The sequence below is a fragment of the Micromys minutus genome (assembly GCF_963924665.1).
Source record: "Micromys minutus genome assembly, chromosome: 15".
In the NCBI taxonomy this organism is placed as follows: domain Eukaryota; kingdom Metazoa; phylum Chordata; class Mammalia; order Rodentia; family Muridae; genus Micromys; species Micromys minutus.
In genome coordinates this window covers 53,418,691-53,443,612 of record NC_137984.1, presented here as the reverse complement: position 1 = coordinate 53,443,612, position 24,922 = coordinate 53,418,691, and the positions used below count along the sequence as shown (strand labels likewise).

General features: G+C 38.9%; 1 protein-coding gene across 3 annotated transcripts in view; it reads left to right on the top strand.

Annotated features, from left to right (window-relative positions):
* The window catches only part of NBEA (neurobeachin), a gene marked incomplete at its 5' end in the record, with an annotated part of 531,924 nt that overhangs the window by 273,235 nt on the left and 233,767 nt on the right, over positions 1–24,922 (top strand). For all 3 annotated transcript variants that reach the window (XM_080929212.1, XM_080929210.1, XM_080929211.1), the window contains 2 exons: positions 2,202–2,263; positions 16,162–16,226. In XM_080929212.1, coding sequence (XP_080785338.1) covers positions 2,202–2,263; positions 16,162–16,226 — 127 coding nt within the window. The remainder of the gene's footprint in view (positions 1–2,201; positions 2,264–16,161; positions 16,227–24,922) is intronic.

Below are 24,922 nucleotides of genomic sequence, written 5' to 3'. Positions count from 1 at the left end.
GCTTCTGATTAAAGTTCCACAGTATGGTATATAATGCTTAGGTTTGCAAATACGGTGATTTTACTGGGATAAAATATTACCTGTGTGGGCATTTCATTATCACATTCACCACTGCATTGAACCTGTTTGTCTTCTCTGTACTCCTCGCCAGAGTTTCCGTAGCTGTTCTTATCATCAGTATTAGGTCTGCTTTTACTTCCAGCTTGGCCTATGAGAACAGGGGGCTCTGACTAGAACTAATTAAACTCCCTGGCTCCGAGTGAGGCTCTGCAGACCTGAGTTCCTCTTCTTCTACACACATGAGAAGGGATGGTTTACAAACACTATCTTGCTATCCTGTCGGTTTGTGCACAGTCCTTTGAAAAAAACCACATTGCTGTTGTAAGCTTTTATATTTTTCTTATGATGCAGTCATACTGTTGCTACATAATGTAAACGACTACGTAAGAGTTTGTTTAAAGACAGTCACTAATCATTCCATTTTCTGAGCCTTTACTTTAAAGTATCATGGATTCAAAGATAACACAGAAGAAAGTCGGACAGTTCTTACTGCAGAGTAGTGTTCTCTGTGTCACTATACCCACATCTCAGTTATGGTCCTGTGGACTTCTCCTTACGTTGTTCTTTGTTAGAATCCAAGTCCTGGATCAGCCAACAAGCGATGAATGGTCCATCAGTCTTTCTGACTGCAAGGATTTCTGGCTAGTTATGCCTCACATCTTTTAAACAAGCTTTTCACGTCAGTCTCCTATTTCATTAGCTGTCTGCCTAGGATCTGATACGACAGAGTACCAGTGACTTTTTAAAGCTTGTTCTGTCTGTGTGTATGACATGGATAAACTCCTTAGCAAAATGGGCACAAAAGGGTATTTATCCACCTCTGTAATAATTGCACACACTCTTGTCTACCAGGCACTTGAGACTGCTAGTCGAAATCAACTTAAGAAAACAAGAAAATAAAATGGTTGCTTTAACATTGCATTTGTTAGCATTTTAATAGAACAAAGCATGTCTTTCTATAAGATAATTTAATGGGCCAGCAGGCGGGCACAGCACTAAGTACCTTTGTCCCACAGGCCCAGACACTGAGCTCCAGCTTCAGAACCCACACAGCTGTCCTATGACTCCCACAGTCATTGCACACATGCCCCCAACACACATCATGTATTCATAATAAAATTTATTTAAAAGATACTTTTGATTGTATTTTTACATAGGAGTAAAAAATTAAATCTATTTTTAAGCTATTTTCGATTAAGAAAACAGCACTATGACTTGAACATTTATTTTAAAGTAACTTATGTGTTTGTCAGAGATTGTTATTTTAAGATAGCAACTGCTATAATTAATATTCTCATACAGAGATTATTATTAAATCTAATTTATATCTATATATTTTAGTGCTTTTAGAATTAGCTATTATGTTTTCTTATATATAATGCTTTGCAAATTATTCTAGATATAAAAGAATTGAATAATTAATGTCCAAGTGCTTATAAGTTTTTTTCTTTCTTTCTTTTTTGCTTTCAAAATAAGATTCTTCTCTATGTAGCCCCAGCCAGCCTGGTACTAGCATTGTAGACAAGTCTGACCTCAAATTCAGAAATTCATCTGCCTCTACCTCCCAAGTACTGGGATTGAAGGCGTGCACCACTGCCCACTTCCAGCTTTTCTTTTCCTGTAGAGTAGGCACAGCATTAGAACCGATGAGACCTGCATGAGATGGTGATGTAGGAACTAAACATGGTCCCCTCCAGATGCAGGGTAGGTGGTCCATGTGACCACATACCTATTGTGTGCATTGTTTTCAATCCTTGTTGTACCTGCTCTGGGACTTTGGACCATTTACTAAGCTGAGGTAAATGAGCGATGTATACGTTGTTTAATTTTGATCCTCCAAGTAGAAAATGCCTGCCGGTCTTTCATCCTTGTTCTCTACTCCACAAAACAAAGAGTGATGCCTCTGGATTAATGCAACTCTGACTAGCCCGGTTTCAGTAATCATCCCTAACTGAAACATAAAACTAATATTTTAGAAAATTTTATATCATTTGAAACATCTGAATATTTTAAATAATGTAGAAGAGTGTATGGATGAATTTAATTTCTGAAGTCTCATCTCAGAGAGGTCTTTTATAACGTAAGATGAGGAGATTGTGCACCTGCCCTGTGGTAACTGTGCTTTGGCCTTTCCTACGCAGGCCTGGTCTGTATGAAGTCCAGCACGTCCGTGGTGGAGCTCGTCATGCTGCTGTGCTCGCAGGTAAGCGTCGCATTGTCTTGGCCAAGTTCAACCTCCTGAGACATCCCACATGCACACAACAGTCATGACAGTAAAGTGTTTTCTCTTGCCATGCAGAGGCAGGAGCTAGCCTGATGCATTATGGTGCACTGGTGCCTAGATGCCCATCCGGTGTACACACTGCTCTTGCCCTTCCCTTGCCGCTGCATTCTCTGCTCTCTGTCCTCCGCAGCCTCCCATCGCTTTATTCTGTTGCTGCCTGGCTTTCTTCTGTGCTCTTTAGGGCTTTTGATATTGTCCATATCTCTTAAAATTCTGAAGCACACGTTAGGATTTTAGAACATAACTAGTGGTTACTGTTGTTTTCTCCTCTGTCAGATTAGACGTGGTAGAAAGTCAAGCCCGTTAGTACTAAACACATGCAGTCTAGCTCATCGTTGATGGGCTGCTTTCCCAATTAATGTAGAAGTGGTGTATATTTATAAATCTAAAAGTCTACTAAGGGTAATTATTTTTATTAACAAGAATTGATGATAAATTGTTGGATATTCTTTCTTTTTTAAAATAAACAAAAGAAAATTTAATCTATCCAAAGCTTGAAGGAGAAGACTTATACATTTGACTTTTAGATAGATAACATAGAAATTTAATGTTCTTTCCTTTCACCAGGAACTCATGTCTCCCTGTTATCATATGAATATGAAATATTCCATATTAGAATGTAAAGGGGAGTAGATATGTTTGTAACAAGGAGCCATTTTATTCATCTCTGGTACCCTCAGTGGAAGGGTGAACACGCCTGATGTCCACAACTGTCCTGAGGTCTGCCTCACACTAAGGACAATCCACATAAGACAATAGTCTTTAAACACCCAGAGCAGGCAGCAAAAGCTTACCTCCTCAGTAGAAAGGTGATCACATCTAAGTCATAACCGGCCTGAGGTCCACCACAGCCCACCCAGATAGGCTAAGCGTGACTTCAGTGGTCTTTAAACACCCCAGAGCCAACAGCAAAAGCTTACCTTCAGATTTCCAGCTTACTTTCTTCAGGAGTGTGTTCATGGGAAGTCAGGAATACGGTTGAGAGGAAACCAGAGAGCACCAGCCCTGGGAGAAGCGGGTCCTGAGCTGCAGGGAGGTGGAGGCTCTATGGGTACCTTAGGAGGAGAATCAAGATCTTTAGCAGCTTTCGTGGCAAGGCATAGTTCGGATGCCTTTTCCCTGAGCCCTGGCTATCACTGCAGGTCAGAGTAATAAAGAGCAGCGTTGCATTAGGATCTGGTGTCTTTGATGGCCTCTTTTTCTAATTGTAGGTTTAACATTACCCATTTGCTGGCTCCAGAAATTCCTGCCATTAGGGGCCCTAGAGATGAAACTTTGCCTCAGATATTGATTGGAAGGAAGAGTGGGAAATGAAAGCTGTCTCTGTAGTGTGCTCTCCTGTGTGTCAGCAGGACAGCCGGGTAAACAGGCCTCTTAGATTGATTTTCACATTTAATTTTAGAAATAATACAGTGTTTGAATGCTGAAATTTTTAAGTGTTTCAAGTGGTTTGTTGGCTATATAGTCTTATATAAGTAACTCGAAAGGTCTACACATTAAAACAAAAGAACTGTTTGTCTTATTATTTTCTGTTCATCTTGATGTTACTTTCTATAAAGCACTTTTAAGAAAGCCAGTGAACACTTTCCGTTCTGTCAAATACAGTTGGGTATTAACCCAACTTAACCTTTTCAGTGTGAAGTTAAGCCTATCAGTCCGTCATTGCAGATCATTGTTGATCATGGATGCTTTCCGACTTTGGTTTTGAGGGCACTAAGAAAAATGGACACATTTCAAAAGGTTCTTAAAATAATATGACATCTTTCAGTGCTGTTAAAATTCACGATTTTCATCACTTAGCAGGGTGAGCACAGACATGGCAGACCTCTGGTGAGAAAAGTTAACAGAGCTGTAGAGTTAGCTGGGCCTAGCTCTCTACACAGCATGTTCTGAAGACCTCAATGCGTTTCTTCCATTGGCGCTGATCCCCATAGAATTAGCCCAGTCTGCCGGCTGTGCGCCTGCCAAGGCAGGAGATCGTGATGAATCCCCGAAGCCGTGGCCTCGGAGCTCGTCTGCTTTGTTTTACTGTCGGTCACCACAGATGATGAGCATCAGCGAGACTAACAGGAGCAGTTCACAGTAGGCGTTCTTCCCATCTCTGTGTGTTCTAGGCCCTTTTACCTCACGGTGAGATGTGGCCTTAAAATACTAACCGTGCTGTGATTTAATTTCTGTCAAAATACGTTTTCAATGCAAATATCATTTTGTAGTTTGTTTGCATAAATTTACCTTAAAATTTAGACAAGACACTGAAAACTCAGATTAGAATTGAAAGGAAATGGAGGTGAACTTTACTTTGGGTGCCTAATATTTCTCTTTGCTGCTGCTCCTTAAATGCTTTTACTTTTACACTTTCATTTCCATAATGGGAGTTCCATGTTAACTATTACATATTACTACGAACATTTGATTTGTCTTCCCTCCTTATCTGAGCTCCTAAAAAAAAGAAAAGAAAAAAGAAAAAAACCCTCTTGCCAATAGTTTGTGTCCAAAAATGTGTTCTAAATTCACAGGAGATCACATTACAGATGTCTGAAGGTACTTGTCAAGGATAATTCAGTGCATGTGGCACCCTCTACACTTTAACGGACATAGCATTCAGTCTACCCCCAGTGGAATTTTGCATTTTTTCAAAAACATATTTTTAGTTTCAAGACAACATTACCATTTTCTGTTGTAATTTGCTTAATGTTCCAAAACATAGCACTATTTTTACTCTATTTTGATACTTTTTCCATGTACAACTTAAAGTATTAGTTCTTTTCACTTATGGTTTGTATTAATTTAGTTACTAGAATCTTTTTAACAAAATGTATTATCATTTTGAAGTGTAAGGAATTGTATAAGATGGTTAGCCTTTGCTCTGTTTGGCACAGAGCCTATGTTTCAGTGTCCTGCCCAGGCTCCTGGGGTACAGGAAGCATGGATCAGAGGCTGCCGCTGAGGTGCAGTGGCTGAGGTGCACTGGCTGAGGTGCACTGGCTGAGGTGTAGTGACTGAGGTGCAGTGGCTGAGGTGCAGGGGCTGAGGTGCAGTGGCTGAGGTGCAGTGGCTGAGGTACAGTGGCTGAGGTGCAGTGGCTGAGGTGCAGTGGCTGAGGTGAACTGGCTGAGGTACAGTGGCTGAGGTGCAGTGGCTGAGGTGCAGTGGCTGAGGTGAACTGGCTGAGGTACAGTGGCTGAGGTGAACTGGCTGAGGTACAGTGGCTGAGGTGCAGTGGCTGAGGTACAGTGGCTGAGGTGCAGGGGCTGAGGTACAGTGGCTGAGGTGCACTGGCTGAGGTGCACTGGCTGAGGTGCAGGGGCTGAGGTGCTCTCTTCCACTCTTGCCACACTTATGTCCTCCTGCCTTATCCTCTGTGTACTACATTCTTTGATGAGTAGCAGATTGTTTCCAAACTAACTCTTTTAGGTACTATAATAGTTTCTAATTATCTCCAGATGTCTTTTAAGGAAGTCTCCAGTGGAAGAACTCTAAGGAAAAGGGAGTGGCGTTGTTATCCACAGGATTCCTTTAAGTTTCTATCAGTAAAGCTTAGCGGATGCATGTGTACTTCTCTTTGCTTTGTATATCAAGAGATAAATTGAGGGATCTCTTGAAAAAATATATTATCCGTATTTAAGTGCTTTCTGAGTTTAAGCACTGATTAAGCAAACGCCTGCTTAATAAATCATTCCTGTTCTCATTAAAAGTTGAAAATACATAAGTTAAAATAATGACTTCTTGGATCTATGTATGATGTGCTCAGTGTGAATTATTTTGTGGTTTGTATGACTTTGTTCTTTTCTAAATACTTCATATATTTAACTAAAAGGATTTGGTGACTGGTGTGGTCAGGGTGTGACTCAGGGATTTAAGAAACAGCACTCACAAAGGAGCCACAACTGAAGAAAATCCTTTTCCTTTCAAGTGATTTGGCCTTTGAACATTTAATTTTTTGAAACTTTTTTCTCCAGTTTGCTACAGTTTAGTCAGATGGTACAAAAGAAAAAGATCTTTCTTAGATGTAATACAGCCAATATGAGGTTCTGAAGCCAGGCTGAGGCCAACATGTACATCCTTGATAAATGTCTTGTTCATATATATTCAGTATTGTGAGGACTTTAGACTGTGTAATAAGATGATAAATTGAGAAAACAAGGGATGAATTGTGTGTTTTTCTCTGGGACTTTAGAAGTGTCATTAAATCTTGGTTGTTGTACACTTCTGTCTCATGTGACTCAGTGCTCAGAGGTGCCCCAACTCTCTTTTGCTAGTATCTTGGGGGTTCCTGAAGCATTGATGCCATGCTTCTAGTCCCCAGGAAGTCAGGTTTCTTTTCAGCACTGCAGATATCACATCTGAATTTAAAGGCAGTGAGGCAGAATGAGAAGACACAGGGCCTGAGATGTTTCGCTGATATAATCAAGCACTTGTATGTGTGGCTCTGAATACGGAACGCTTGTGGAATGCTCTCTGGTAATGAACCTGACTCTGCTAAGCTAAGCTGGGTGGTTCTGTGGGTAACAGTGCTTGACCACAAGCATAATAGATAGAGCTTATTCCCATAAGCCATGGAGAAATGAGAGAACCAAAGCCTTAAAACTGCCATCTCACTTCTGAATGAAGGGAAGGAAAGGGAAGGAAAGGAAAGAGGGAAAAGAGAAAAAAAATGGAAACGAAAAGGAAAAAATGAGGGTCATGAATGCTGCTAAGTCTGTTGTAGATGACAGGGAGAGCACTGGAGAGAGGAGGGCAAGCATAGCCGGACCAGGAAGGACCCATAGTGAACTCGTCCGAGCTGCGCCATGTGAGCAAGCAGGAGTTAGGATCTCCAGAAGCACCAGCCAAGACAACAAGAGACCTCCAAGGCCAAAAGAGAGGCGGAGCTAAAATGGCTGGATTACATAGGGAAGAACATATTGGGGAATTGCAGTCTAGCCACTAGGCTGGAGAGTTCAGGTAAGAGTGCAGGGTATACCACCAAGGAGGACCCTGTAAGTGGTAGGAATTGAGGGACTCTGGGAGAAACTGGTGGCCAGAATCTGCTTTGATATGTCAATAAGCACCTCAGTTAGTTCTTTGTCCAAATTTGGCACCTAACAACTTCCACAAGTTCTCCATGGCACAAGCAGACTGATGAACACCCTCAGTATCACACATACATTGATGATGATGATGATGATGATGATGATGATGATGATGATGATGATGATGATGATGATGATGATGATGATGATAATGGTTATAAAATAAAAGAAGAAATTTATTTTGAAATAGTAGACAGTATGTTTTTGGGTTATGCAGATTACTTCACATCTTCCTAGGTGTTTTTCAAATGAAGTGTACACAATCTTTTAATCCTTAGCAATGCATCCTTTTGCTTGGTACTTTCTCTAAGCTCCCTCTTTTCATGTTCAGATGAATTGGTTTATCTAAAACTATGTGAATGTTCACCCTAAAACAAGGAAGCTCCATTGGGGCAGTCAAGTAAAGGAAAGGATGGCATTCTCCACAGAGAAAGGTCAATTCAGTGGAAGTTCTGTCCCTTGTCTCATGTTACTTCTCCTGTTATAAAAAGGGTCTTCAGACCAAACGCTCAGGCCATCTGCCACCGGAAACAGCAGAGATCCAGGGACACAGGCCTGGTGAGACTGCACTGCAAGTAGCCTGGGTGCAGAGAGGTCTGGGCTGAGCGCATCGAAAGCGCCACCCCTCATTGGTTCAGGAGACAAGAACTCTGCCTTAGGGACTCAGTTTCCACCCAGAGGACCCGTGTGTGCAGACCAAACGCTCAGGCCATCTGCTACCAGGTAGAGCAGAGATCCAGAGACACAGGCGAGGTACACAGGAGAGACAGAAACCAATCACTGACAACAAGACTATGTGTAATGACAGACAAAAAATGGTAAGAGGAAAGTGAAAGAACTTACCCAATGGAAACCAAGACAACCTGGCAACATCAGTACCCAGCTCTCCCATCACAGCAAACAGTGGTATGCCAAACACTCCAGAAAAAGAAGACTCAGACCCGAAATGATACCTCAAGATGATGATGGAGATCCTTAAACAAGAACAGGAGGAAAAGCATAAAGAAATAGAAGCTTTTAATGAGGAGACAAAAAAAAAAAAAAACACTCAAATCAAAGAACTAGAGGAAAACAGAACCAAAGAGATGAAGGAATTGAAGAAGGAATTTAAAATGGAAATGGAAACAATAAAGAAAACACTAAAAGAAACAACCATGGAGGTAGAAAACCTAATAGAAATCAGTAGTCACAGATGCAGGCATCTCCAACAGACTACAAGAGATGGAAGAGAGAATCTCAGGGGCTGAAGACAAGATGGAAAACATGGACAAAACAGTCAGAGAAGATGCAAAAGCCAAAAAGCTCCTAACCCAAAATGTCCAGGAGATCCAGAACACAATGAGAAGACCAAACATAAGGATAATAGGAATAGAAGAGGGCAAAGAATATCAACTAAGAGGCACAGTAAACATCTTCAACAAAATCGGAGAAGAAAACTTCCCTACCTTTAAGAATGAGATGACCATGAGCATAACAGAAGCCTACTCTAACTAAGCAAGTGAAGGACCTGTATGACAAGACCTTCAAATCTCTAAAGAAGGAAATCAAGGAAGAGCTCAGAAAATGGAAAGATCTCCCATGCTCATGAATTGGAAGGATCAACATTGTAAAAATGGCCATTTTACCAAAAGCAATCTACAGATTGAATGCAGTCCCCATCAAAATTCCAACCCAGTTCTTCATAGAGTTGGAAAGAGCAATGTGCAATTTCATCTGGAAAAACAAAAGACCTAGAATAGCAAAATCCATCCTCAACAACAAGAAAACATCTGCAGGAATCACCATCCCTGACCTCAAGCTATATTACAAGGCAATTGTGTTAAAAACTGCATGGTACTGGTACAGAGAAAGGCATGTGGATCAATGAATAGAATAAATAGAAGATCCAGAAATGAGCCCTCATGTATATGGTCACCTGATTTTTGACAGAGGAGCTGTAAACATTCAATGGAAAAAGGACAGCCTATTCAACAAATGGTGTTTGTCCAACTGGCACTCAGCATGCATCAGAATGAAAATAGACCCTTTCTTATCTCCTTGTACAAACCTCAAGTGCAAGTGGATCAAAGATCTCCACATTAAACCAGATACACTGAAACTATTAGAAGAAAAAGTAGGGCAAACCTTAGAACACGTAGGCACAGGAGAAAATTTCCTGAACAGAACACCAGTGGTTCTTGCTCTAAGGTCAAATATCGACAAATGGGTCTTAATGAAATTGCAAAGTTTCTGTAAGGCTAAGGACACTGTCAAGAAAACAAAAAGGCAGCCAACAGATTGGGAAAAGATCTTTACCAATCCCACATCTGATAGAGGCCTAATATCCAAGGTATACAAAGAACTCATGAAGTTAGACACCAGAGAATCAAACAACCCTATTAAAAAATGGGGTACAGAGCTAAACTAAAAGTTCTCAATCGAGGAATATTGAATGGGTTGAAGCTTCTAAGGAAGTGCTTGACATCCTTAGCCATCAGGGAAATGCAAATCAAAACAATCCTGAGATTCCACTTCACAGCAGTCATAATGGCTAAGATCAAAAATTCAGATGACAGCAGATGCTGGCAAGGATGCAGAAAAAGAGAAAACTTCTCCACTTTTGGTGGGGTTGTAAACTGGTACAACTTCTCTGTCAATCAGTGTAGCGGTTCCTCAGAAAATTGTACATAGTACTACCTGAAAACCCAGGTATTCCATTTCTGGGCATATACCCCACAGAAGCTCCAACATACAACAGAGATACATGCACCACAATGTTCATAGCAGCCCTATTTATAATAGACAGAAGCTATAAAGAGCCCAGAAGTCCTTAAGTTGATGAATAGATACAAAAATTGTAGCATATTTATACAATGGAGTTTAATCAGCTATCAGAAACAATGACCTTATGAAATTCTTAAGAAAATGGATGCATCTAGAGAATATCATCCTGAGTGAGATAACCCAGTCACAAAAGAACAGACATAATATGCAGTCACTGATAATTGGATACTAACACCAGAAAGCTCTGAACACCCCAGAAACAACTTACAGACTATATGAAGTTCACGAAAACAAAGGCACAAAAAAGAAAAAGAAAAAAGAAAAATCATTATGCTTAATCTTTACACACCATGAAAACTTTGACTATTTCCACGTTGCATCTTGTTTTACATGTACTTTATGCTCATTGTAACTAGTAAGATTCTAAGGCATATTATCAAACCTTTGAAAAAAATCAAGTACTGACAAAAATATATTCATATACTTTTATGCAAAAATGCTTTTAAAATCTGTACGTTTGTCTTTGTTTTGTTTTAAATAAAGTTTTCAATTAAAAAAGACTTCTAGAAAAAGGGTCTTCAAAGTCTCATGCTAAATTGAACTTGGAAGAGACATACTTTACATGTTCAGCTTTTGAATTTTAGAAGTTATTGTTATATTAACCTTTAATTTCAAGACTTGGAGGAATTCAAAACTACATCTGTAAATCAATCTTAAGTTGTATATTTGGATGTGAATAATAATTTTTTAATGTTACATATTTTCTCTTAGAATTTCTTTGTGTCTCGTATATTTTAATGGGTTCTGATTTCATCTTCATCCAATTTTTAAAAGGCTTTAAGTTCCTTTTTTTATTTCAGCTTTGACCCAGTTTTCATGCAGTAGCACATTGTTCAGAGTCAGTTTGGTTTGCTGTCTTACTCAGGATTTCTATTCCTGCACAAAACACCATGACCAAGAAGCAAGTTAGGGAGAAAAGGGTTTATTCAGCTTACACTTCCACATGCTGTTCATCATCAAAGGAATTTAGGACTGGAACTCAAGCAGGTCAGGAAGCAGGAGCTGATGCAGAGGCCATGGAGGGATGTTGCTTACTGGCTTGTTTCCCTTGGCTTGCTCAGCCTGCTTTCTTATAGAACCCAGGTCTACCAGCCCAGGGATGGCTCCACCCACAATGGGCTGGGCCCTCCCCCCTTGATCACTAGTTGAGAAAATGCCTTACAGCTGGATCTCATGGAGGTGTTTCCTCAACTGGGGCTCCTTCCTGTGTGGTAACTACTGCTTGTTTCTAGTTGACACAAAACCAGCCAGTACATGTGCTTTCTGCTGTTTCTTCTGATTCTGCTGTTGGGGATATCAACCTTTAATCTGTAGTCATCAAATAGGATATAGGATATTAGTTCAATTTTCCTGTTTTTATTGAAACTTGGTTTGTATTCTACTATGGGGATAATTTTAGAGAAAGTTCTATAGTCTTAGAAGAAAAGAAACAAACTAAAACAATAACAACAAAAACATTCTTCTGTGTTTGGTAAAATGTTAAGTAGGTATCTATTAGTCCATTTGATTTATGTTATTATCTAACTCCAGAGTTTTTTTTATTTAATTTTTGTCTGGGTGCCCTGTCAATTGGCTAGAGTTGAGTATTGAGGTTTTCCACTATCACTGTGTTATGGTCAGTGATATTGAATGTTCTTTTGGTTTGTGGGTAAATGTCTAGAATTGTAATATCCTCTTGATAGATTTTTTCTTTAATAAGCATGTACCCTATGGTTGTCCAATTTTGTGTTGTCATTTTGTAAGAAATACAATATGGCAATATCTATATAGCATTTATCACTGTATACTAAATACTGCAAATCCCCTGGTGTTTGCCATGCACCTGGGGATATGTGCATGGTCTATGTGGATACTACAGCATTTTACATTAGGGACTTGAGCACCGCTAAAGAGTGATATTCCTGAAGGTTCTAGGACATTCTGCCGTAGATGCCAGGTGATGACATGTATACTGTGCATACTAATCATTGTGGAGATCATTCCTTTAAAGCATTATTTAAAAATCTAGTCTTTTCATCATAAGTATAAACACAATTACTTATATATTGATAAAAATTTTTAATTATATGCTTTATTTTAATGGTGATCATCTAAAGTTCTAGGTAACTTCATGTTTATTTTCACATAATTAGTATATACTTTTATGTTGCCTACTTGTTTTTCTATAATTATACTTTATATTAGTAATCTTCTAAGTTAATTGTTTTTTATGGGGTGGGATTCTTATATTATTTTTTCTATAATCTTTTATTACAATGTTAATGAACGTAAGCCATGAAAAGGCAAGAATGAAAACATGCTCAATACTTTGCACATATATGCAGATACTCATTAATTTGCTTCTTATGACCAAAAGCAGCTTAAAGTGAAAAGGATTCATTTCCTCTCGTACTTCTGGGTCACAGTTCACTGTTATGGAAGCGGGGACAGAACTCAAAGCAGGAAGGTGGATGCCAGAACTATTGGAGGAAAGTGTTTATTGGTGGCTCTCTCTGACTTTCTTTAAGTCGAGGCCACTGCCTAGTGGTAGCATTGCCGACCACCAGCTGGACTCTCCTACATCCACCCCGACAGTGGACAAAGACATGTCCATAGCCCAGTCGGAATCAGTAATCATCTCAGCTGAGGCTCCCTCTTTCCAGGTCACCAGCATACATAGAAAATAGGTGGGGTGCTACATTTTTTTTTAAATTTTACTTTGAAGATTTTAAGGACTACTATCATATTTTGTGATAGTTAATATTAAGTAAACTTTAAGAATACAGATACAGAAAATAAAAAATCAATTTTCAGAAGATTTTAAATCTATTTTTACCCTTCTAGTCTCTCTTCTCCTATTTATGGTGATTTTTAAGTTTAAGATATATTACCTGTGTAAGGATTAGGCTGGCATGTTAGGTTTCCACAGAGAAGGAGGAGTGAGTACGTCTGAGCTGACATAGGTGAGGAAAGCTGATTCGGAGAACGGTGTCAGCACCTGAGCTCTCTAGTGCTCACCTCACGGCCAGCAGAGCACAGAGGGATCTCATCCTTCTGGAACCTACTTGTCTTCAAAGTGTTATGTCTTCACACAAGATCCCTGCAAAGCCCCTTGTCTTAAGTGCTCACAAAGAAGAGTTTAAAATGGTGACAAAGCTGTTTTTAAAGTTTTGGTGGTCCTCTGCAAATATTTCAATTTGAAAATAACTGTTTCCCACAAAGACAAAGATGTGATATGGGGTGCTTATGCACCCAGCAGGATGCATTCATACTGCGCTTCTCTACTCACGAGTTGATGTTGTGCAGGACTCCCTTGAGGCAAAACAGAGCCTGAGAAAGCATCCAGTAATGTAGAGCAGGCCACATCCTGATCTTAACATTCTGTTTGTGTGTGTGTGTGTGTGTGTGTGTGTGTAACACACATATTTCTTAAACAAAAGCTTATGCTTCTATTCCTCCATTGGCTTGCTTATATTTCAACTTCATCGTCTTTACCTTAGTAAAGCATCTGACATTTTAGTACTATATCTGTATCAAAGGTTATAAAGTTATCATCTGGCCTAAAGGAAAATTACAGACACTGTTAATGTGATCTATAAAGTGTTCAAAAGCTTTACTCTGCTCATCCTGTGGACAGAGCACAAGTGTTTTGTTTTTTTGTTCTTTCTTTTTTGTTTGTTTGTTTGTTTGTTTGTTTGTTTGTTTTGTGAACCTGAATTTATGGTTAGGGTAATTGAATACTTCTGGGTAGACAGTGTTTCGTATATAAAGAAAAACATGAATTTCTTTCTTTGTTTCTTTCTTTACAGTAGACATTGCAAAACTTTATTATGAAGACTATGATTGTCTAAGTTTGGATTTTACTGCTCTGAACAGACACCATGACCAAGGCCACTCTTATAAGGATATTTGATTGGAGCTAGCTTACAGGTTCAGAGGTTCAGTCCATTATTATTAAGGTGGGAGCATGGCGGCATCCAGATAGGCATGCTGCAGGAGGAGCTGAGAGTTCTTCATCTTCATATGAAGGCGGCTAGCAGAATACTGACTTCCTGGCAGCTAGGATGAGGGTCTTAAAGCCCACACCCAAAATGACACACCTACTCCAAGCATACACCTCCAAATAGTATCAATCCCTGAGCCAAACATATTCAAACACTCTACTCTCTGGCACTCATAGACTTGTTTAAACATATAAGTGTATGGGGGCCATAACCAAACATAGCATAATAAAAATACATTTATTCCAAAACCTCCAAAGCCCCCATAGTCTGTAGCAAACTTGTCAATGTTAAAAGTCCAAAGTTCAAACTCTCTTCTGAGATTTATCCAATCACTTAACTGTAATCCCCAAAGCAAGACAGAAAACCCGCTGGGCAAACTCCAAACTCTGCATCTCCGTGTCTGATATAAAAGTAGTTTTCAGATCTCCATCTCCTTTTTCATTGTTGTTGACCGCAACAAACTTCTTTCTCCTGAGCTTGTTGTATTTCCTGTCAGCAGCTTTCCTCAGCAGATAGCCCATAACTCTGGCATCTCAAACACCTTGGGGTCAACATCAGTGTTACAGCTTCTTGTTTCAAAGTCTAGGACTGACACATGATCTTCTGGACTCCTCCAAAGGGCTGGCATCACTTCCCCAGCACTGCCCTCGGTACCACTCTAAGTTCAGGTTGATGCACTCCACTGTTGCTGCTGTTCTTGGTGATAATTTCATGGTACTGGCACCTCCAGTATACTGGGGTCTTCTGCTGCCTTCATTACTAGTATCTCATAGGCTCTCTTCATGGTGCCAAGCTTCAACTCCTTTGCATGACCCCTTCAGTCCTGGGCTGTCAACTGCAGCTAGGGCTGCACCTTAACCAATGGCCTTCCATGGCCTCTCACAGGGCCAAGCCTCAGCTGCTCTTCATGACCCCTTCATGCTTTCAAAACCAGTACTTCCAGGGTGACTCTTACACATTACCAAATACAGCTGCAGCACAAAGTGCAACCTTGGCTATCTCTGGAACAGCTTCTTTGTGCTCTCAGAGACCTCTTCCCAGATTTCACCTCAGTGGTCTAACCTCTTCTTAATCACCTCTAAGTTCTTAGCTCCAGCTCACCAGCACCAGTTGTCTCAGTGGTCCCTTCTACTCCAGACTCTAAAGCCAGAGCCACATGCTGAAACTGCCAAGTTCTGCTGCTTGCTGAGGGCTTGAACACGGTCCTTTGTTCTATTACATTGTCACCAGCTTTCTGTTTTCCAACTCCTCCACTGCCTAAGCTTGGCTGTCCTGGAACTTGTTCTGTAGACTGACTAAAGTCAGAGATCTGCATGCCTGTCTCCTAAACGCTGGTTTTGTGTTGCTGTTTGAATCCTTTAGAATGTGAATCTGACTAGAGCAACTTATTCCCAAGACAGTGTAAAAATAAGGATCGTGTAAAGGTATGGATGTGTAGATGTATAGAATGCCTAAATGTTTAGCAACATAAATGTATAGATGCATATAAAGACACAGTGCATAAGTGCATAGAAACATAAAGTTATAGATATAAGAACATATAGGTGCATAAAGCACAGATGCATAAAGGCATTGCTTCTAGTTCTAATGAAAACTGTATTGCTGATTAAAGACTTCAGTAGTCTAAAATGCCTCCTCCTTGTGCATAGCTTCAGGCTGCTGCTGGTCATTCCTTCTTTCCTGGAGGAAGCTTGGTGCTGAGCAGACACCTTACTTACCTCTAATTTTCCAACAAACTTCACCTTTCTGGCAACTAAAAGCCGCCTTCTAAACTGTGAATCGGGGTCATTTTTTTTCCTCCTGAAAAGATGCTTGTTGTACAACCTTATTGAAAACGAAGTGTTGTAGGGTTAGTAACAGTGTCTTCATGGTCCTTAGCTAGTTATTATTTTGTTTGCATGTTCATTTTTCTTACTCTTGTTTTGGTTTATTCCTTTAGGAATGGCAGAATTCTATCCAGAAGAATGCAGGTCTTGCATTTATTGAACTCATCAATGAAGGAAGGTAATTAATTTTACACTTTCTGGGCAAGTAGACAGTCTGTTTTATCCCAGCAGGGGCTGGTGCTCTCATACCATCTGTTCTAAGATGTGCCAGGAAACAGCTTTGAACTCAATAATTTAACATGTAGGAACTTGAACTTTAAATTAGCAAATTTTAGATGGTAAGTATTTAGTTTTGGAGATAAGGCATATATGAAATAATGATAATCGGTTTAGTTTTGTGAGATTTGAGCTGCATCTCACTAAGTAGTGAGGTTGTGTTAGGCAGATCAAGTGAACCTGGCCTGCAGTCCCATCTGCCGGCCCATCTGTTTTCAGGCTAAGCTCGATGTTTACACTTGATGCCCTCATCAGTTCACATGAAGTGACTTCATCTGATCCTATCCTGTAATTGTACGGGCTGAAGTATACGGCTTGTTCAGTACAGAAGATGTAGCAGCCTTAGCTAGGACTGGCTGTTATTGTTAATGAGGCTATGAGAGTGGTTTTATTTGAAATTATTATCATACTTACTATTCTTGTGAGTGGTTGTTTACTGTGATTTTTACAGTGCTCTGTGGGTGGTATAAGCATTAGGTTGCTAGATATGTCACCCTTTGATATGTGTGGTTTCTATCAACCTGAGACATGCAACCATTTTAAGTTGAATTTTCTATATTATATAGTGCATCCTATGAAAAATAATTATTACATATTTGGTATTATGCTTGATTTTTATGAAACAAACTTTAGATAAATTAATACAGCAGTAACAGTTCTAGTATTTGAACTTTATTTCTCATTAAGAAATAAAAATTCTTCAAAAACAGTTTATATGTGGAATGAAAACTCCGTTTCTTTGTTGCTGTGCTCCTTCCGTCATTGCTCTGTATCCTGAGGAACTACCTTGTTCAGATCACATCTCGTCGTGCGTTCCTTCCCTGCGTCAGCGGCAATGCTTTCACCATAATATAGTTCCGAAACCTAAAGTAAGGTCTATGCTTACTAGGGGTAAAGAGTGAGGGAAATTATGAGAACTGGTAATAGGGAAAGAGGTGACTCGGGTTGAGAGCACTGACATGTCTTCCAGAGGACCCACTCTCAGCACCCACGTGATGGCTTACGAGCATTTGTAACTCCAGTTACTGGAGATGATGCTCTCTTTCGGGCTCTGCCAGGCATCAGAAATGAAGAGATGATTTTTCTGTCAATAACATTTGTAAGAGCAAAGAAAGCTGAAATTCTTGTGATTTTAATTAGAGGATATTTATTGACAGAAAAAGAATGATGCAAAAAGTGTACTAATATCAAATATGGAAAGCTTCAAGAAGTTTCATTTTCCAGAAGTATAAGGTTTGCTTTGTGCTGAGAAGAATGGAAAATAAAGAATATACTGATCATTTGAAAAGTATCAGAAACTCTCATGGAGAGCTCACTGCTCCACCCAAGCTTTGCAGCAGAGGAAGATGATCTTAGTATTGACAACTCTAAAGGTACTTTGCAGGAACACTGAGCATTAAAAGCACACAGAAGATGAATGGGAAGACTGTCTGCTCTTGTAAGTTAAGCTACAGTGCTTCCTGATGTCCTGTATTCTAAAACCGCTTTTATTATGACAGTGTGTTTACTTTTGAAGGAACCATGCCATGGTAAGGGAAAGCCACCTTAAATTTGATCTGTACACAGGTGAAAGACATCCACACTGGGGGAGAATAAAACTCTAGGGATCAGGACTGGAGATAGAGCTCAGTAGACCCTTCTTGCCTAGCATTTAAGAAATCTATCATTTGAACTCTAGCAGCACATAAATTGGGTGTCATGGAACATGCTTCTAATACCACATCTTGAAAGGTGGAGACAGGAGGACTAGAAGTTCAAGGTTAAGCTCAGCCATACAGTGAGCCTAGTCTAGAACACAGAAGACTTTGTCTTCAAAAAAACAAACGAGAACTTGTAGACAATGGTTATGATATAGAGCAAAAACCCAGAGGCAAGGTTTGCTGCTGAGGAGGTCTTCCAGCCACCCCACAGCTGTGGGTCTAGGGCAGTAGAGCCCCGCAGCTCAGGGTCCCCTCATCAAAGAGCCTGTACTCCAGGAAGTCATCTCCAAAGCTTGTGCTAGTGTGCAGTGTGATGCACAGATTGAACGGCTCACGGTAGAACCAGACTGCCCTGTGAGGCTTCACGTACCTTTTTGAGGCTGATGTTACTATGAGATATTTGGAAATCAGAGCAACAAGGCTGTGGTGAAAGAGAAGAGAAAACAAATGAACAACAAAAACAAGTACAGCCTATTTTCTGGCTGTGATTAATGAGTGCCATGTAATAAAGGAGCAGCTCACCCAGAGAGAGTGAGAGGTGTTTTCGCTGTGGGTTCCCATAGATCTGTATAATCCGAAATTACAAATTCAGTAGGTATCAAAGTACTTGAACCTTGGGGTCTTCGGGAAGCAAGCTGAAAGGGTTTTAAGTGAGTGGAAACTCAAAGGCAAGCTTGCAGTGCATGAAGTCCTCTCTTCACCCACATCTCCACATGTTTGCCTCTCTATATCTCCTGGAGTTAGCTTAGATCCAACCCTATCACAGACATCTCTATGAACAATCCCATTGCATAACACAATCTCTCATCATCTTCTTTGTTACCAGGTTACAGCTGTCTGCACTAAAATTCTTTCCTTAAAACTTATATTTTATTTGTTGTCTGATAGACCACCCTCTTTCTGCAACCTGGAATTATGCCCTAGTGTATATGTCCCTCAGTAGATGAATGGATACAAAAATTGTGGTATATTTACACAATGGGGCACTACTCAGCTACTAGAAACAATGACTTTATGAGGAATATGGATGCATCTAGGGAATATCATCCTGAGCGAGGTAACCCAGTTACAAAAGAACAGACATGATATTCAGTCACTGATGATTGGATACTAACCCCAGAAAGCTCTGAATACCCCAGAAACAACTCACAGGTCATATGAAGCTCAAAAAAAAGGCCAGAAAGTGGAAGCCAAAGTCCTTCTTAGGAAAAGTGAGTGGGGTACACCTAGACCTTAAATCATTAATAACTCAAGAGCTAACAAGATAGCCTTATGGCAATTTTTGGTATTTAAAATCATTATGTTCAATCTATACACACCAAGAAAACTGACTATTTTCATGTTACGTTTTGTTTTACATATACTTTATGCTTATGGTAACTAGTAAGATTTCAACACATTCTAACAAACCTTTTAAAAAATCAAGTACTGACAAAAATATATTCATACAGTTTTTTTCCCAAAAAGTTCTTAAAAATCTGTACATATATCTCTTTTTTTAAATAATGTCGTAAGGAAAAAAATCAAGTACTTACAAAAATATATTTATATAGTTTTATGCCAGAATGATTTTAAAAATTTGTACATGTATCTCTTTAAAAAAAAAATAAAGTTGTAAGAAACAAAAACGAAATTAGAAGGAAGTAAGGAGAGGAGTGAGTGATTGTTAAAATGGCCAGTGTTGAAGAGACAGTAGAGAAACTATTAAAGAAACCACAGAGCTTGTAGGTGAGCCTGTATTAGGGACTGCATTTATACTCTTAGTGTTTTTTCCTACAGTCCAAGGGAGGGGAAGAAGGCTTGTGCACACTTGCTTGTCTCTTCACTGAGCCTGTCAAGTAGACACTTGTTCTACTGCCCAGCCTCTCCCCTTCCCCTTGGTCCATAATAAACATGGCTTCCTGCTAGGACTTACTCACCAACTGTGTGGTGAGTGAGTGTGTGTGTGTGTGTGTGTGTGTTTTGTTTATTCCTGAGTGTTTTCACAGTGCCTAGTGAACTGTGGTATGCATGTGTTATTTATGCCAAGTTCAGATATTCATTCTTCTACTGGAAAATGCTTAAACTCTAAGCATTAAACATAACCATATATTCCTGGACATTATTTTAGAGAATGATCCATAATGTGGAATCATCTATTTCTCTGAAGGTTAAGAGTAAAATGCATGTGACACTTCTGTGATATACAGACATTTGGGATGAGAGGCACCATTTGTGTTCTATATGTTACACATACTCAGAATTCAGAATTCTCCAGTTCCCTTCTGTAGTTTGGGTCATTCATTAATTAGACTTCTTTCTTTCTATCTTTCTTTCCTTCCTTCCTTCCTTCCTTCCTTCCTTCCTTCCTTCTTTCTTTTATTCTTTCCAAATTGAAAATGTTAATACTGGTTTCTGGAGGCCAGTATATAGATCACCATTCCTCTCTTAGACTAAAGCTAATCTATCTTCTAAAGTGAGCACCTACTGTGTGCTATATACAAACTCAGTACTTTACTATGTGTTATCTCATTTGTATGGACTTGGAACATAGTTCCTAGATCTCACTTAGCTTGGCTGTTAGGCTGTTCAGCTTTTTTTTTCCTTGTAGAAATGGAAATAGAAACCTCCAAGTGGAAATTGTTATAAATGTTTATCCTCCTTAACAGCTACAATCCATCAATCAGAGCTGGAGAAGATATATATTAGTCATCTACAATTAGGAGGAGAAATGCGCCACTGAATATGTAACTGAAGAAAAGCACACCCAGGACAGCCTGGAATTATACACGAGATCATTAAAGGAATCTAACAAAGGACCTTTATTATTATAACAAAGCAAGGTTAATGGGGTGTAAAATTGCCTATAGTTTCTGGGCAATGATAATCGGAATTTAAGTTAGTAAAATATGAATTGAAGAGGAGGCGTATAAGAGAGACATTTTTAAAATATGAGATGTCTATAATCCTTTTAAATGAATTAATCTTTTTCCTAAATAAACTTCTATCACCCCTTTGAAAGAACAGCAAATACACTTAATGAATTAGTTCACTGAGAATGCAGGATGTGTGAGGTAGTGTTAACATGGCCTCGGCTCACCAGGACCTAGGTCTCGTTCTGTTTCACTTCATTGGATAATTCTTTAGGATTTTAAGAGGAGGAACTTGGTCCAAGTTATCAGTAATAACTATGTGGCCACTGTGTGAATGCCAGTTAACATTCAGATTGTTACAGGTTTGTTTAAATTTGTTTCTGCAACAGACACATGCAGGCAGGCAGGCAGACAGACAGGCAGACACACATACACACTCACACACACACACCAACAATTTCCAAAGCTGGGAGCTCTGAAAATATTTCCCTGGAGCAGATGTTTTGGTTTAGTTTTTAATCGTAAATCTCTGAAAACTTGAAAACATCAGTTTTTTCTCTTCATTGTTTCATCTGTACCCTCAATAAGAACTTTTTCTTACAATTCTTTTGCTTATTTTTGTGCAGTAACTTATTAAGTGATGATTTTTGTAAACGAATAAGTAAAAACTGTCTTGAGCTTTCTAAAATTACCATGTACTTCTAACAATATTTTTGACTTGTATATATTAGACACTGAAGGTTTTAAGAGTACCTATTACCTGCAAAACATTGCTAAAACACCTATGTCTGGAAGCTCAGAACAGCTGCAGGAGGGCTTTCCATCCTAAGTGGAAGTGGGAATCAACTTATTCTGCCCACAGTCTACCCCAGGAGAGGCTACCCAGAACTCTCACAGCACAGGCAACAGTAATGCCTGGGAGTACACACTTCCAGCCCAGCTGCATCAATCTCCCTCTGGAGACCATGGTCCCACAGACCCACAAGAGAGAAGATCACCAAGCATCACCTATAACAAGATGGCAAGATGCAAATGTAAGACTCTAAGAAACAAACCAAGACAGCCTGGCAGCATCAGGACCCAGTTCACCCACCACGACAAATAGTGGATATTCCAACTCACCAAAAAAAAAAAAATCAGGATTTAGACTTAAAATTATAGTTCATGTTGAAGATTGATATCTTTGAGAAGTGCATAAATAACACAGTAAAAGAAGTACAGGAAATCCAGGAGAACACACTTAAACAAGTTTTAACCCTTAAAGAGTAAACACAAAGATCACATAAAGACCTACAGGAAAGCACAACCAACCAGGTGAAGAAACTAAAACAGAAAGAGAAACAATGAAGAAATCACAAAAAGAGACAGCCTTGAAGTTGGAAAACTTAGAAAAGATATCAGGAGTCATAGATGCTACCGTCACCAACAGAATGCAAGAGATAGAGGAGAGAATCTCAGGAGCAGAAGATACCATAAAAGTCATTAACACAACAGTCAGAGAAAATGTAAAAATCAAAAAGATTCTAACCCAAAAACATCCAGGAAATTCGGGAAACTATAAGAAGACCAAACCTAAGGATAATAGGTGTAGAAGAAAGGGAAGACTCCCAACTGAAAGTCCCAGTAAATATCTTCAGCAAAATTATAGAAGAAATCTTTCTTAACCTAAAAAAAAAGAAATGACCACAAACATACAAGTAGCCTACAGAACCTCAAATAGACTGGATCAGAAAAGAAATTCTTCCCGACATGTAATAGTCATAACAACAAATGCTCAAAACGAAGAAAGAATACTAAAAGCAGTAAGAGAAAAAGGACAGGTAACATGTAAATGCAGACCGATCAGAATTATAGCAGATTTTTCAACAGAAACTATGAATGCTAGAAGATCCTGGATAAATATTATACAGACCCTAAGGGAATACATGCTCCAGCCCAGATTACTATATCCAGCAAAACTCTCAATCATCTTAGATGGAAAAACCAAGAAATTCCAGGACAAAAACAAATTTACACAATATTTATTCACAAATCCAGCCCTACAAAGGATAATAGATGAAATTCTCCACGACAAGGAAACTTCACCCTTGGAAAATCAAAACTAATCCTCTTGCAACAAACGCCAAAGAAAAAAAGCACACAAACATAACTCTACCTCTAACAAAAATAGCAGGAAACAACAATCACTATTTCTTAATATCCCTTAACATCAATGGACTCAATTCTCGAATAAAAAGACATAGACTATCAGACTGGATAAGTAAACGGGATCCAGCATATTGCTGCATACAGGAAACTCATCTCAGCAACAAAGACAGGCACTACCTCAGAGTATAATGTTGGGAAAATTTTTAAGCAAATGGTCCCAAAATCCAAGCTGGAGTAGCCATCATAATATTGAATAAAATAAATTTTAAATCAAAAGTCATCAAAAAATACAAGGAAGAACACTTTTTGCTCATCAAAGGAAAAATATATCAATATGAACTCTCAATCCTGAACAACTATGCTGCAAACACAAGAGCACCCATATTCATAAAAGAAACTTTCCTAAAGCTCAAATCATATATTGTACCACACACAATAATAGTAAGAGACTTCAACACCCCACTCTCATCAATGGACAGATCATAGATGCATAAACTGAACAGAGACAGGGTGAAACTAAGAAAAGTTATGAACCAAATGGATTTAACAGACATCTATAGAATGTTTTATTCTAAAACAAAAGAATATACCTTCTTCTCAGCACCTCAGGGCACCTTCTCCAAAATTGAACATATATTCAGCCAGAAAACAGGCCTCAACAGATACAAGAATATTGAAATAATCCCATGCATTCTATCAGATCACATGGACTAAGGCTGGTCTTCAGTAACAACAAAAAACAACAAAAAGCCCACATAAACATGGAAGCCGAACAATGCTCTACTCAATGATAACTTTGTCAAAAAGGAAATAAAGAAGAAAATAAAAAACTTTTTAAAATTTAACAAAAATGAAGGCACAACATACCCAATCTTATGGGATACAATGAAAGTAGTGCTCAGAGGAAAACTAATAGTGCTCAGTGCCTCCAAAAAAAAAAAAAAAAAAAAAAAAAACTAGAGTGCACATAGACTAACAACTTGACAGCACAACTGAAATCTCTAGAACAAAAAGAAACAGGTACACCCAAGAGGAGTAGGTGGCAGGAAATAATCAAACATAGAACTGAAATCAACCAAATAGAAACAAAAGAAACTATACAAAGAATCAATCAAATCAAGAGCTGGTTCTTTGAGAAAATCAACAAGATTGACAAAGCCTTAGCCAGAATAACCAGAGAGCAGCAGAGAGAATATCCAAATTGACAAGATTATAAATGAAAGGGGAGACATAAGAACAGAAACTTTAGAAATTCAAGATATTATCAGATCTTATTATAAAAACCTATACTCAACAAAACTAGAAAATCTAGAGGAAATGGACAATTTTCTAGACAGATACCAGGTACCAAAGTTGAATCAGGATCAGATAAACCATCTAAACAGCTCTATAACCCCTAAAGAGATAGAAGCAGTCATCAAAAAGCTCCCAACCAAAGAAAGCCCAGGACCTGATTGATGAGTTTAATGCAGAATTCTGTCAGACCTTTATAGGAGACCTAATACCAGTACTCTCCAAACTATTCCACAACATAGAAACAGAGGGAATACTACCCAACTCATTCTTTGAAGCCATAATTATGCTCATTCCTAAACCACACAAAGACTTACAAAGAAAGAGAAATTTAGACCAATTTCTCTCATGAACATTGGTGCCAAAATACTCAATACAATTCTTGCAAACAAAATCTAAGAACACATCAAAACAGTCATTCACCATGATCAAGTAGGATTCATCAGGGATGCAAGGATGGTTCAATATTCAGATATCCATTAATGTCATCCACTATATAAACAAACTCAAAAAAAAGTCACATGAATTTCTCTCTAGATGCTGAGAAAGCATTTGACAAAATTCAATACCCCTTCATGTTAAAAGTCTTGGAAAGGTTAGTTATT